Here is a 15,505-nt window from a genome sequence, read left to right as displayed (position 1 = left end):
ATGCTCAACTGACTGAGCCACCCAGACACCCCTGTAATTACTGAGTTTAAAAATTTTTTTTTAATGTTTATTTATTTTTGAGAGAGAGAGAGAGAGACCGAGTACAAGCAGGGGAGGGCAGAGGGAGAGGGAGACACAGAATCCCAAGCAGGCTCTGGGCTCTGAGCTGTCCACACAGAGCCCGACGCAAGGCAGAACCCACAAACCACAAGATCATGACCTGAGCCAAAGTCAGACGCTTAACCGACTGAGCCACCTCATTTTACTGAGTTTTTTGTAAGGCTGGACAGAATAAGGCAGTATAGTCATTCCTGAAGGCTACAACTCAATAAAATCTTGCCAGTGTTTAATCTAAAAGGGAAGTGGTGGCTGTACTCTAAAATTCACCAAAATGTTTTTTCAAAGCTCTTGGAGACAGCGCTATAAACTGTTAAGAGTCCAGGCTCTGACTCAGATCTGGGTTTCAGGCCTTGTTCTGGTACTTACTAACTATGGGATTTAGGGAAAGTTACTTGACATTCTTTAAGTCTTAGTTTCCACTTCTATAAAATGAAGATAACAACTGTGAAGATTAAAGTAGATAATTGATATAAGCACTCTTAGTATAGAGTCTGACACATGATAACTGCTCTGAAAACCGTGGCTAATATTGTCAAAGCTGTACCTCCTTGGTTTGACACAGTGCGTTAATGAGTTGAAGTAAATAAACTACACTTTCTTCCTTTGTCTCTCAGATCTTAAGCCATAAAGCAGTGCATTTTGCTATCACTATACTCACAAAATCAAGAGTTTAAGAGTTTCCTTATATTAATTTAAAAACTGTTTTATTGTCAAATCCTGGTATTGCATTTCAGACTGTTTGAATCTCCTTGGCCAATGGTTCTTCTGTATCAGAATCACCTGGAGGGCTTGATAAAAACAGTTTGTTAGGCCCCACCTTCAAGAGTTTTTTTCATTCAGTGGGTCTCAGATGGGGCTTGGGGAGGGTCTGTTTTCAAGAACTTCTGCCCTAGGCCTAGGAGCAATAATAAACTTCTTTGGACAATAGTTCTGTCCTTGTAATAGAGCTGTGTTCAAAAGCAGACAGGTTCTAAAACTCCGGTTCTCTTTCCTATTTCATGCTTCAGTGCCCTACCCTTGTATCATCCTCCTAAGAAGGTAGATGGAAACTCATGTGGATTCATAAAAAGTAACTCTTTTAATAAGCAATAAGCAATTATGTGAAATATTACAGTTTACATTTGTGTGAAATTTTAGGGACAAAAGGCATTTCCGACATTACTCCTCATTATGATATCTAATACTGGCATATAAAATTCAGGGAAATTACTTGAACCATATGTAGGAGCAGCTACAGCTACCTACATGGTGTGATTTTGAAAACTCCACAAAGGGCTCTCTGTTCTCAAATATCTCTTCTTACTATTAATGATGCCAAAAGTTACTATATCATCTCTAACTTTGTTATTTCACAATTAGGGATATGCTTTAAAATACAGATAACCCTGGTGAAAATAATCCATTGAGTTTATTAAATTTAGGTAATCCAGCATTTCTTTAAAATAATGTTAAGTTTATATAAGCTCTCTTCTCACACAGACAAATCAGTTTTATCTAATTCCTTTTTAAGTGTACAGTGTGGGTGAAAACCTACTTTAATTTTTGCCTGTGTGTGGTTGAGAGGGAGAGTTGTGAGAGAGCTAGAAGATAGGAAAGGGGGACAGCATCAAAGCAATGAGGGTCTAGAATGGGGTAGGGTGTTGGGGAGGGGAGTGTGGCATTTGGATAGAGGAGACTGAGAAAGCTAAGCTTTCCTTTTCATAATTCCCTTGTCATTGCTGGAGTTGTACTAGTTATCCAAAGTCTTAGGTTTACACCTTTTGTTCTTGGTTTGCACATTTTGTCCTAGATATGTTGAAAGTCTATTCAAGCTCCTGAAACTTGCCTGCCTTTCCAGTAGTTTCTTAGAAATGCTGGTACATATTACCACTGTTCCCTTAATTGGCAAATGTAAGATTTGTGTCAAGACGTAGGGCCTCAAACCTTGAGCAGTGTCTCTAAAGCTAATATGAGTAACAGAGAGAACCTGACTGGTAAGGTCTCAGTGGCTGGTCACAAAAGTACAGGTTACTCATGGTCACTTTACCCAGTGCCCACTACAGTAAAGTATCATTAGCATTACCTAAGGTAATTTATTCATTTAATTTGCCATATTAATATATTAAAATATAATTTTAGAGGCGTCTACGTGGCTCATTCAGTTAATCATCCGACTCTTGATCTCGGCTCACATCATGATCTCACGGTTCATGAGTTCAAGCCCCACATTGGGCTCTGTGCTGACAGCATGGAGCCTGCTTGGGATTCTGTCTCTCCTTCTCTCTGCCCCTCACCTGCTTGTGTGATCTCTCTCCCTCTCTCTCAAAATAAATAAATAAAATTCAAAAATAAAATATAATTTTAAGCTGGACTTGCCAACATTTTGCCTTGTGTAAAAACAGACTTATTTGAAGATGGCAGAACAGCATGAAAGTATTTTTTGCGTCTTGTGTCCATGAAATACAGCCAGATAAACAGTAAACCATCCTGCAGACCTAGAAAACTGATTGAGGATTAACACAACAATCTGCACAACCTGAACTACAGAACTCAGCAGGAATTCACCCCAAAAGAGCAGGAAGAAACGACAGCCAGGGACTTAACCAACACAAATACAAGCAAGATGTCTGAACCAGAATTTAGAATCATGGTAATAAGGATACTAGGTGGAGTCTAAAATAGATTAGAATCCCTTTCTGTGGAGGTAAAAGAAATAAAAGCTAGTCAGGATGAAATAAAAAATGATATAACTGAGCTGCAATCTCGAATGGATGCCATGGCGGCAAGGATGGATGAGGTAGAGCAGAGATTCAGCGATATAGAGGACAAACTTCTGGAGAATAATGAAACAGAAAAAAAAGAGGGAGACTAAGGCAAAAGAGCATGACTTAAGAATTAGAGAAATCAGTGACTCATTAAAAAGGAACAACATCAGAATCATAGGGGTCCCAGAAGATGAAAAGAGAGAAAAAGGGTAAAAGGGTTATGTGAGCAAATCATAGCAGAAAACTTTCCTAACCTGGGAAAGACACAGACATAAAAATCTAGGAAGCACAGAGGACTCCCATTAGATTCAACAAAAAACGACTGTCAACAAAGCATATCATAGTCATTCACAAAATACTCGGGCCAGGAAAGAATCATGAAAGCAGCAGGGGGAAAAAAGTCTTTAACCTACAAAGGAAGACAGAACAGGTTTGCAGCAGACCTATCCACAGAAACTTGGCAGGCCAGAAAGGATTGGCACAATATATTAAATGTGCTGAATCAGAAAAATACGCAGCCAAGAATTCTTTATCCAGCAAGGCTGTTATTCAAAATAGGAGAGATTAAAAGTTTCCCAGACAAACAAAAATTAAAGGAGTTTGTGACCACTAAACCAGTCCTGCAAGAAATTTTAAGGGAGAACTCTCTGAGGAGAGCAAAGATGAAATAAATAAATAAATAAATAAATAAATAAATAAATAAATGCATACATACATACATACATACATACCCAAAGCAACAAAGACTAGAAAGGACCAGAGAACACCACCAGAAACTCAAACTCCACAAGCAACATAATGGCAATAAATTCATATCTTTCAGTATTTACTCTAAACATCAATGGACTAAATGCTCCAATCAAAAGGCAAAGGATAACAGAATGAATAAGAAAACAAGATCCATCTATATGCTGTTTACAAGAGACCCACTTTAGACCTAAGGACACCTTCAGATTGAAAATAAGGAGATGGAGAACCATCTATCATGCTAATGGTCAACAAAAGAAAGCTGGAGTAACCATATTTATATCAGACAATCTAGACTTTAAAATAAAGACTGTAACAAGAGATGAAGAAGGGCATTATATCATAATTCAGGAGTCTGTCTACCAAGAAAACCTAACAGTTGTAAACATTTATGCTCCAAATGTGGGAGCACCCAGATATATAAATCAATCACAAACTCATTGAAAATAATACCTTTATAGTAGGGGACTTCAACACCCCACTTACAGCAATGGACAGATTATCTAATCAGAAAATCAACAAGGAAACAATGGCTTTGAATGACACACTAGACCAGATGGACTTAACAGATATATTCAGAACATTGCATCCTAAAGCAGCGGAATATATATTCTTCTCCAGTGCACATGGAATGTTCTCCAGAATCGACCACATACTGGGACACAAATCAGCCCTCAACAAGTACAAAAAGATCAAGATCATACCATGCATATTTTCAGACCACAACACTATGAAACTCAAAATCAACCACAAGAAAAAATTTAGAAAGGAAACAAATACTTGGAGACTAAAGAACTAAAGAACTAAAGGAATGAATGGACTAACCAAGAAGTTAAAGAAAGTACATGGGAAGTTAAAGAGTAATGGGAGGCACCTGGGTGGCTCAGTCGGTTGAGTGTCCGACTTTGACTCAGGTCATGATCTCATACTCATGGGTTCGAGCCCTGCATCGGGCTCTGTGCTGACAGCTCAGAGCCTGAAGCCTGCTTTGGAATCTGTGTCTCCCTCTCTCTCTACCCCTCCCCTGCTCATACTCTGTTTCTCTCTGCCTCTCAAAAAATAAAAACATTGAAAAATTAAAAAAAAAAAAAAAAGTACATGGAAGCCAATGAAAATGATAACACCACAGCCCCAAATCTCAGGGATGCAGCAAAGGTGGTCATAAAAGGAAAGTATATAGCAATCCAGGCCTTCCTAAAGAAGGAAGAAAGGTCTCAGATACACAACCTGACCTTATACCTTAAAGAGCTGGAAAAAGAACACCAAATAAAACCCAAAACCAGCAGAAGACAGGAAGTAATAAAGATTAGAGCAGAAATTAATGCTATCGAAACCAAAAAAAACAGTAGAACAGATCAATGAAACCAGAAGCTGGTTCTTTGAAAGAATTAATAAAATTGATAAATCACTAGCCAGTTTGATCAAAAAGGAAAGGACCCAAATAAATAAAATCAAGAATGGAAGAGGAGAGATCACAACCAATACAGCAGAAATAAAAACAATAATAACAGAATATTATGAACAATTATATGCCAATAAAATTTGCAATCTGGAAGAAATGGACAAATTCCTAGAAACATGTATACTACCAAAACCAAAACAGGAAGAAATAGAAAATTTGAACAGGCCCATAACCAGTAAAGAAATCGAATTAGTAATCAAAAATCTCCCAAAAAACAAGAGTCCAGGGCCAGATGGCTTTCCAGGGGGATTCTACCAAACATTTAAGAAAGAGTTAACACCTATTCTCTTGAAGCTGTTCCAAAAAATAGAAATGGAAGGAAAACTTCCAAACTCTTTCTATGAAGCCAAAACCAAAGACCCCAATAAAATGAAGAACTATAGACCAATTTCCCTGACGAACATGGATGCAAAAATCCTCAAGATATTAGCCAACCAGTTTCAACAATACATTAAAAAAATTATCCACCACAACCAAGTGAGATTTATACCTGGGATGTAGGGCTGGTTCAATATCCGCAAAACAATCTGTGATTCATCACATCAATAAAAGAAAGGAAAGATCCGTGTGATCCTCTCAATAGATGCAGAGAAAGCATTTGACAAAATACAGCATCCTTTCTTGATAAAAACCCTCAAGAAAGTAGGGATAGAAGGAGCGTACCTCAAGATCATAAAAGCCATATATGAAAGACCCAACGCTAACATCATCCTCAATGGAGTAAAACTGAGAGCTTTTCCCCTAAGGTCAGGAACATGACAGGGATGTCCACTCTTGCCACTGTTATTCAACATAATATTGGAAGTCTTAGCCTCAGCAATCAGACAACACAAAGAAATAAAAGGCATCCAAATTGGCCAGGAGGAGGTCAGACTTTCACTCTTCGCAGATGACATGATACTCTACATGGAAAACTCTAAAGATTCCACCAAAAAACTGCTAGAACTGATTCATGAATTCAGCAAAGTTGCAGGATATAAAATCAATGCACAGAAATCAGTTGCATTCCTATACAACAATGAAGCAACAGAAAGAGAAATCAAGGAACCGATCCCATTTACAATTACACCAAAAACCATAAAAAACCTAGGAATAAATCTAACCAAAAAGGTGAAAAATCTATACACTGAAAACTATAGAAAGCTTATGAAAGTAATTGAAGAAAACACAAAAAAATGGAAACATATTTCACGCTCCTTGATAGGAGGAACAAATATTAAAATGTCAATACTACCCAAAGCAATCTACATATTCAATGCAATCCCTATCAAAATAACACCAGAATTCTTCACAGAGCTAGAACAAACAATCCTAAAATTTGTATGGAACCAGAAAAGACCCCGAGTAGCCAAAGCAATCTTGAAAAAGAAAACCAAAGCAGGAGACATCACAATCCTGGACTCCAAGCTGTATTATAAAGCTGTAATCATCAAGACACTGTGGTACTGGCACAAGAACAGACACTCAGATCAATGGAACACAATAGAGAACCCAGAAATGGACTCACAAACATATGGCCAACTAATCTTTGACAAAGCAGGAAAGAATATCTAGTGGAATAAAGACTGTCTCTTCAGCAAGTGGTGCTGGGACAACTGGAAAGCGACAGGCAGAAGAATGAACCTGGACCACTTTCTGACACCATACATAAAAATAAACTCAAAATGGATGACAGACCTGAATGTAAGACAGGAAGCCATCAAAATCCTCAAGGAGAAAGCAGGCAAAAACCTCTTTGATCTTGGCCGCAGCAACTTCTTACTCAACACGTCTCCAGAGGCAAGGGAAACAAAAGCAAAAATTAACTATTGGGACCTCATCAAAATAAAAAGCTTCTGCACATCCAGGAAACAGCAAAACTGAAAGGCAACCGATGGAATGGGAGTAGATATTTGCAAAAGACATATCAGATAAAGGGTTAGTATCCAAAATCTATGAAGAACTTACCAAACTCAACACAGAAAAATAATCCAGTGAAGAAATGGGCAAAAGACACAAATAGACACTTCTCCAAAGAAGACATCCAGATGGCTATCCGACACATGAAAAAATGCTCAACATCACTCATCATGAGGGAAATACAAATCAAAACCACAGTGAAATACCACCTCACGCCTGTCAGAGTGACTAACATTAACAATTCAGGCAACAACAGATGTTGGCGAGGATGCGGAGAAAGAGGATCTCTTTTGCACTGCTGGTGGGAATGCAAACTGGTGCAGCCACTCTGGAAAACAGTATGGAAGTTCCTCAAAAAAATTAAAAATAGAACTGGGTGCAACTACGACCCAGAAATTGCACTGCTAGGTATTTATCTAAGGGATACAGGTATGCTGTTTCAAAGGGGCACATGCACCCCAATGTTTATAGCAGCACTATCGACAATAGCCAAAGTATGGAAAGAACCCAAATGTCCATCAATGAATGAATGGATAAAGAAGATATGGTATATATATATATATATACAATGGAGTATTATTTGGCAATCAAAAAGAATGAAATCTTGCCATTTGCAACTACGTAGTTGGAACTAGAGGGTATTATGCTAAACAAAATTAGAGAAAGACAAATATCGTATGACTTCACTCATATGAGGACTTTAAGACACAGAACAAATAAACACAAGGGAAAGGAAGCAAAAATAATATAAAAACAGGGAGGGGGACAAAACATAAGAGACTCTTAAATATGGAAAACAAACAGAGGGTTACTGGAGGGGTTGTGGGAGGGGGGATGGACTAAATGGGTAAGGGGTATTAAGGAATCTACTCCTGAATCACTGCTGCACTATATGCTAACTAACTTGGATGTAAATTAAAAAAATAAAATTTAATTTAAGAAAACAGACTTTATTTGTGGTCCAAGCTTATTTGTAATTGTACTGTAACTCTAAAAAAGTTTTTTTAAACCTTCTGTTATATACAGGGTGAGAGATTGAGTCATGCAGTAGGCTGTGCATTTGCAGCCTGTTTGGAACGGAAACAGAAGCGGGAGAAGGAATGTGGAGTGACTGCTACTTTTGATGCCAGTCGGACCACTTTTACAAGAGAAGGATCATTCCGTGTCACAACAGCCACAGAGCAAGCAGAAAGAGAGGAGATTATGAAACAAATCCAAGATGCCAAGAAAGGTACAATCTGTTCTATTACAATTTATGTTTATTTAAGCCATTTTTCCCAGCAGGTTAATATTTGGAAGCTCTCAGGGGCAAGCTTTCTCACAAAGAGAACTCTTAGCAGTATATGAAGACTTTAAGAACAAAGCTGAAAACCTAAACAAAGGCCTTTCCTTTACAGTAAGTGGTTTAGTGGCTTCCAAAGTATTTACTCTTTCCATTACCAGAAGCTGTCTGGGGAGGCTGAGAGTGCAGCTGAAGAAGCTGCAAAGACATTACCCCCCATGTTTAAAAACAAAATTGGGGAAATCTACATCCTGGAACAGACTTCTAATTTTGATGTGTCTGATCTCTGTGAGAGGTACATGCTACTAAGGACCTACATTCTTGAAGTAAGAAGTACAAGTTGCAGGTTTAGGCTGCAAAGGACCCACTGATGGTGATGCTAGGTACAAATGTGGGTAGAAATTTCACAGTGATGTTGTTCTTATTAGATTATTACTGTGTTTTAGTGCTTTAGTGAAAAAAGTCCATAGAAGCTAACCCCTCTTTTTCCCATAGCCAAATTTTAGTGTGTGATTTTGCAAAGTGTGATTTTTTTGCAGGTACACATGGCAGCATAGCAGAAATACCTGTGCGGACAATTCAGGTCACTCAGAAGTCTCTTGTGTAAAGTTGGGTTTGAGTGTATTGTAAAACTAAATGATAGGGCTTGGGGGAAAATGCTTTGCATTCTTGTGTGCAGCTAGAGTTGAAACCCACAAGGAATATTTTGGAATTAAAAAGTTCAGTATAAATATACAAGATTTGATAAAAATCTTGCTCATTTTTTTACTGTATGCTTTTAGTTCTAAACCAGCCACTAAAGAATGCCATTCATTGAATACTGACCCAAACAACTCTAATTCTTAAGGTAAAAAAAGGGTACACATTTTATTTGAAATTAAATTCTTGATTGTGAATTTTTTTTTTATTTCTTATAAACATTTGTGCCAGAATACCAAAGAATAAAATACCATGCTATTTTTATCAGAAAATGTAATATACATAGCTATTATTTAGTGTGCTACAGTGATTTTTCAGACTGGAAGCATATTCTTTAATACCATCAAATAATAGTCTTGGCTACACACAGCAGCTGCCAAAGTGGTTGAGTCTAACATCTAGAGCATTATGAGGGGAGGCAGGTAGAGATTTACCACATTCAGAATGGGACTCAGCTGGTACTTACATGGAAATAGTTTTGTATTTAGGTATAATCCAGTTTAAACTTTTACTTATGGGGGTGCCTGGCTGGCTCCGTTGGTGAAGTGTGCAACTCTCACGGTGGTGAGTTGGAGCCCCATGTCAGGTATAGATTAAAAAAAAAAAAACTTTAAAATTTTGCTTCTGTATGCTTTTATTCAAATGAGACACAAATGCACATTGTTTGTGATTTAAAGACTGCCTTTTGACATTCTTTAATATCTAATCAAATTTACACTTGTTTAGACCTTTCTGACTCTGCCACTTCCAAAGTCCTCTCTCCCAAAAAACAAGCAAACAAACATTGAAAACTATGAATCATCATTCTATAAACGATCTCACATTAGGAGTTAATAGGTGCTGGGGTTTTTTTTTAAACCTTGGTCAGTGTCTTAAAGAAAATCTTAAGTTATGAATCATTGCATGAGAATCAAAGATCTGATATTTGTGTCTTAGTAGATATATCATGTGACACGTAGTAGGATATTAAACCTTTTATTTGTCTGAAATGTAGGAGATCTGAGCCCTGCTTGTAACCTGCCCTTTAAGAGACTTTGGGAAGCAGATGGGTAGAAGGACATAAGAAGGTTTTGAGTTCCTTGACTGTATAAGCCGGAATTATTTGAAGACTGCTAAGGTCCTCTTTCTCTTGACTTTCTTGAGCTGAAACAGATAAGACAGCTGTTGGCTCATCAGTGGCTCCTGGCAACACTGCCCCATCCCCATCCTCTCCCACCTCTCCCACTTCGGATGCCACTGCCTCTCTGGAGACGAACAATCCTCATGCCATCCCACGCCGGCATGCGCCCATTGAACAACTTGCTCGCCAAGGCTCTTTCCGAGGATTTCCTGCTCTTAGCCAGAAGATGTCACCCTTTAAACGCCAACTATCCCTGCGCATCAATGAGTTGCCTTCCACTATGCAGAGGAAGACTGATTTCCCCATAAAAAATGCAGGTAATGCAGCATCCACCTGACTCATAAGTGCTTTGCACTGAAGCACTATCGTTATTTCCAGTGGTAACACTAAACCCATCAAACTAGCCACCCTCTCTTCTGAGGCTGGTTGATGGTTGTATGTATCTTGTGTCATTTCCCATTGAGAGAAAAGTAAGGTTCATGGAGAGGGTCGTGAATCCTTCATTTCTCTTCAACAGATAGGTATCAGAGCCATGATGGAAATTCCTACACTGAGCTACAAGGTTTGTGATTTGTCCTGATGGAAGTGTGCTACCTCTCAGCCAACCTGCTTCCAAACATCAAGGGTCTCAAGTTTCCATTCTAATCCTGCCATTTGGGACCCAACAGAGAATTAATTTAAAAGGCTTTGGAAACACATCTATTCAAATAGCATTACTCTCAGATGTACCAGAAGAAATGGATAAGTGCTCATTGTCCTTGTGGCTGGTTGACTCCGTACGGAGGAAACTCAAAACGGGTCTCCTGTTTAAATCAAAAATCTGTTTTTCATCAGAGACAGTGAGCTTGCTCACATATATTCATTACCTTTCAGAACCGCCACACAGCCCCTGTACAGCTGAGCCAGCCCTGGTAGCTCTATCCTCATCATAAGATCCAGAGCTAAAGTGTCAGATCTGGTCAGTGCTTTTATTGGGCTCTATTTTACTTCACTCTGAGACATGACAAGCCAGTGCTATAACAGAATATGGGGAAGACTGTTTCAATAAGACACTCCCAGTGATGGTATAAAAGTCCAGAGTGTTAAGTTCTTTTGACGGATGAAAGGAGGCCTAAACAACAGTTGGACTGGATGATTACTGAGGGTCTTTCCAGCTCTCAACTCCTATAAAAATGGAAACTCCAGATGCTTCTAGTACCTTGTCTTCAGTCTTCTTCTGGAGCAGATGGGAAACAAAAACCATTCTTTTCATAGTTGAGCAAACCAAAGGTTCACCACACATTATCAGCTTCCCCTGTGACAGAAGTATCCCAGAGTCAATATTAAGAACAAAGCCTAGGAGCACCTGGGTGCTCAATCTGTTAAGCATCCCACTTCAGCTCAGGTCATGATCTCATGGTTCGTGGGTTCAAGCCCTGCGTCGCACTCTGTGCTGACAGCTCAGAACCTGGAGCCTGTTTCAGATTCTGTGTCTCCCTCTTTCTCTGCCGCCCCCTCACACTCTGTGTGTGTCTCTCTCTCTCAAAAATAAACATTGAAAAAAATTTTAAAGAACAAAGCCTATAGAGTCCTGGATTTCAGTTTACTTTTTCATGTTATCACAGTTCACATACTTGCTACTTCAGGAAAAAAAATGAGTAATGATATTATTGTAGCTTATTACAGAGAGAAGGACTAAGCTGCCACTGGTGCCCCTGATTTTAACCCATCTTCTGATAGAGTTACTAAGTGGCTCCAGAACTCTATGCAGATCACAGCCTTGGGAATTAGTTGGAAGGCAAACAGGTTGCAGATGTCTTCCAGAAAAATGTGGCTAACTGACACAAAAAAAGAATACCAACTTCTCAGTAGTTTCACACAGGAAAGGAAATAAAGAACTGGAGATTTGCAGGGAGGAAGATAGTCCTTAGTACATAAATTGTTGACGTTTTATACTAAATTTTTGAAGCTGCTTTTATAGCCCCACTTGACAGTTGAGACTTTTCCTTTCGCAAATAAGGGATGTGTTATAAAATGCCACCTTGTGTCATACTGTTATATTTCAGGATTAGTTTTTCTGTCTGGAACCATTTTCTGTTTGCCTTGCAGTGCCAGAAGTAGAAGGGGAGGCAGAGAGTATCAGCTCCCTGTGCTCACAGATCACCAATGCCTTCAGCACACCCACGGAGGATCCCTTCTCATCTGCCCCAATGACCAAACCGGTGACAGTGCTAGCACCACAGTCTCCTGCCTTTCAAGGTTGGTGCCCTCTTAGCCTGCTCAGCTGTTCTCTATGAAGCTTGTACTTTCATGGCACAGCTCACTGACTCTCGGTGGGCATTCTGAGCTTCCCAAGAGCTGGTCGGACCTGTTAATTTCCCTGTTGGATGATGTCTCAGATTTGTTAATTCCCCTTTTCCACAATGTCTTTGCGCTTTGTTCCCATTCCTTTTTCCTAGAATGTCTGCATTCATCACTGCATGTACCTTTCTGTCTTTGATCCCATTCTGTTAAGAGCTTCTGTAGTCCCAACCCACTGCTTTACTTCCCACTTAACTATTCAGAGTATCCAGCCAGTTCTCCAGAAGCAGCAGTCATCAGAGTCGGTTCCAGCGTATGCTTTCTTTAGCAGAGGGCTCTCAACCCGAGGCAGTTTTGCCCCTCTCAGGGAAAATTTGGCATTCATTGGTGACATTTTGGGGTGTCACAAGCTGGTAGGGAGTGGCTGCTACTGTCATCTGGGCTGAGGCTAGGAATGCTACTAAACATCCTTCAGTGCACACAATGGCAGCCCTCACAGCAAGGAATTTTCTGGCCCAAGTTATCAGTAGTGCCAAGGTTAAGAAGACTTGGATTCAGCTCGTCTCCATCCTACCACAAGAGGCTCATAAAGAAAAAGGCACTTCTTTTGGCTTCTTAGTTCATTTCATCTTCTGTAACAAGTGCCCTAAAATTTACCTTTGTAAAGGCATTGAGGACTAACTAAAAGTTGTTGTTTCCAGGATACTGAGTTAATACTTGGTGTTGACTCTGAAGTCAGCAAAGAGTCTATATATAACTTAAATAATAGACTTTTAGGATTTGAACTCTTATAATCGCCATTTCTTCATTTCTTTTGAGAAAGAGCTCAAAACAGGGAGACAGTACCCCATTCCTTTCTGAGGAAGCTACTAATGCTTTTCCTTCAGAGAGTCTCTTTTAAAAACAAAAAAATCTATTATAATCATGTGCACCAAATGGCTTTTCATTTCATCTAACAAATGTTTATAATACCAACAATAGGCACAATTTATTGAGCAGACATTAGCACAGTGCCTGCTACATCATGATGAGGACTCAGCATTTTCTCATTTAATCCCCACAGCAACCCTTTGAGGTAAGCAATACAGATCAGGAAAATGAGGCTCAGAGAGGTTGAATAAATTTCCCAAATTGCACAGGCAGGATTTAAACCCAGGTCTTTCTGAATATCGTTATCTATTACGTTCCGCTACCTATTTCTGAATTTACAGTGCCTATTTACAATGGGATGTACAAAACTAATAGAACGTAGTCCTTTCCCTGCCCACAAGCGGCTCCCAGTCTATGAGTGAGCTAGTCTTTTAAGACAAGCCCCGGGGTAAGTAATACCAATGCCATAAGTATGGTTGCCCATCTTAAAGAGGGAGTGATTGAAGTATAGGGCAGGGGAAGGTGCTTGCTCCATACTGACTATGACAGAGAGCTGGGATAAGGAATAGAAACTAATGGAAAAGATGTCTGGAGTAAAGGAGCGAGGATTCAGAGATTTTAATAAAGAGAGACAGGAAAGAATAGTAGTGCTTTGAGATATTATGAACATTACTGAGGGAAAAAAACTTCAAAAATAGAGATGAAATTAATTCTGTAGCGAATTAAACATTAAGCATATGAAAATATAAAAATTTATTAAGCAAATGAAAATATATACCAAATTTGTTTTCTCATTTGTTTCTTATTTCTCATAAGGCTGGTATCCTCATATGAGGATACCAGCCTTATGGGATTTTTGAGAGAATTAAATAGGATGATGAATGCTAAAGTACTGTTAACATAGTGTCTGGCACATCATAGAGGATCATTATATTTAACCCATTGTTATTGTTGGCATAATTTGATCTTTTGGAAAAGTGGTAGGAGAAGGAAATGCTTTATCTACATCTTATGCCAACGGCTAAGCTATACCTAGAATTGATTTTTGCTGCTTGTAAGACAGAGCAGCTCTGTTCAACTTAATTGGAAATTGTTTCTCTAGGCTTCATTCCCTCTCTCCCTGTTCACATATTTTCCTAGAACAGTCATTTGACCTTTTTATCAGTATAGCTATTTTAATTACCTCTAATTCCCTCTTTGCCCAAAGGTTTGTGTATCCATTGCAAGATGGCATGGTCATCCCAACACCAACTTTTCTGTCTTATCTGTTCCACCGTTATCGCACATCGGCCTGACCGAGCTCCAAGGGGTCACCCATTCACCCTGCATGAATTAACTCCATCGATGTTGTCTGCTCCCATTGTAGCTAATGGCACTGACTCAGCCTTCCATGTGCTTGCTGCTAAGCCAGCCCATACTGCTCTAGCACCCGTAGCAATGCCTGTTCGTGAAACCAACCCTTGGGCCCATGCCCCTGATGCTGCTAACAAGGGAATTGCAGCCACACGTTCGGGTAAGGTGGCCATGGGTGGTGGTGAGGATTCTGGGATCAGATAAGTGACGCCGATTCAGAAATCAGCCATTTACCCAAGTGGGAACCGGGGAGGAATCCTTTCAGGAAAAGTGTGTTCCCTCCTGGAAATAAACTATTAGGAAAGGATGGTGAAGGAGAGGAACTCAAGAGATTAGACTGATAGTTTCTAGGGCTACAGAACACAACTACCCCTTAGAACTTTCACAAAATACAGATTCCTGGGCCCAACCCTGAGCTGACCACTGGATTTGGAGATAAATGGATATGCCTGTAACAAGGGTGGGAACCTTGCCTCTTACAATGGCAGGCCTACAGAAAAAGCTTTGTTTTTTGCTTTGCTTTACTTTCTAGTTTTTCTGTAATGAACATTTGTTAACTATAAAATCAAAACAAATTTTAATAGCAATAAAGGCAGTTCACCTGAAAGATAACCTGTCTCTTGAAGCAAGACAGGGGCCACAAAGTACAGCACCATGTCCCTGGTTATTTTCTTTTTATTCTGTTAGAGCAAAAGGTGAATCACCTTGGGCTCTTGAGAGCATGTGCAGGCCAATTTCTGTAGCACGGAGGAGCCACAGCAATAGGAAGGGGTTTCAGATGCCAGCCAGCTGCCTTAGTTCCATGGAGTCTGAGCCCTATCTAGACAGCTCCTCAGTGTGGCTGCGATAGCAGCATGGTCTGACAGGTTTCCTTTGTCCTAAAACAAAACCTCCTCAGCTGGTAATAGAGACTTTTCTCACACCTGCTA

The 15,505-nt window shown here is 39.5% G+C and overlaps 1 protein-coding gene across 9 annotated transcripts in view; it reads left to right on the top strand.

Moving 5' to 3' along the window:
* The window catches only part of NUMB (NUMB endocytic adaptor protein), a 193,326-nt gene that overhangs the window by 175,623 nt on the left and 2,198 nt on the right, over positions 1-15,505 (top strand). For 3 of the 9 annotated variants that reach the window (XM_042990061.1, XM_042990056.1, XM_042990057.1), the window contains 4 exons: positions 7,999-8,203; positions 10,097-10,390; positions 12,162-12,311; positions 14,431-14,736. In XM_042990061.1, coding sequence (XP_042845995.1) covers positions 7,999-8,203; positions 10,097-10,390; positions 12,162-12,311; positions 14,431-14,736 — 955 coding nt within the window. The remainder of the gene's footprint in view (positions 1-7,998; positions 8,204-10,096; positions 10,391-12,161; positions 12,312-14,430; positions 14,737-15,505) is intronic. The other 6 variants (XM_042990062.1, XM_042990058.1, XM_042990063.1 and 3 more) reach the window with 3 other exon arrangements.

Source organism: Panthera tigris, chromosome B3 (genome assembly GCF_018350195.1).
Source record: "Panthera tigris isolate Pti1 chromosome B3, P.tigris_Pti1_mat1.1, whole genome shotgun sequence".
Classification (NCBI taxonomy): domain Eukaryota; kingdom Metazoa; phylum Chordata; class Mammalia; order Carnivora; family Felidae; genus Panthera; species Panthera tigris.
This window is presented reverse-complemented; position numbering and strand designations above follow the sequence as displayed.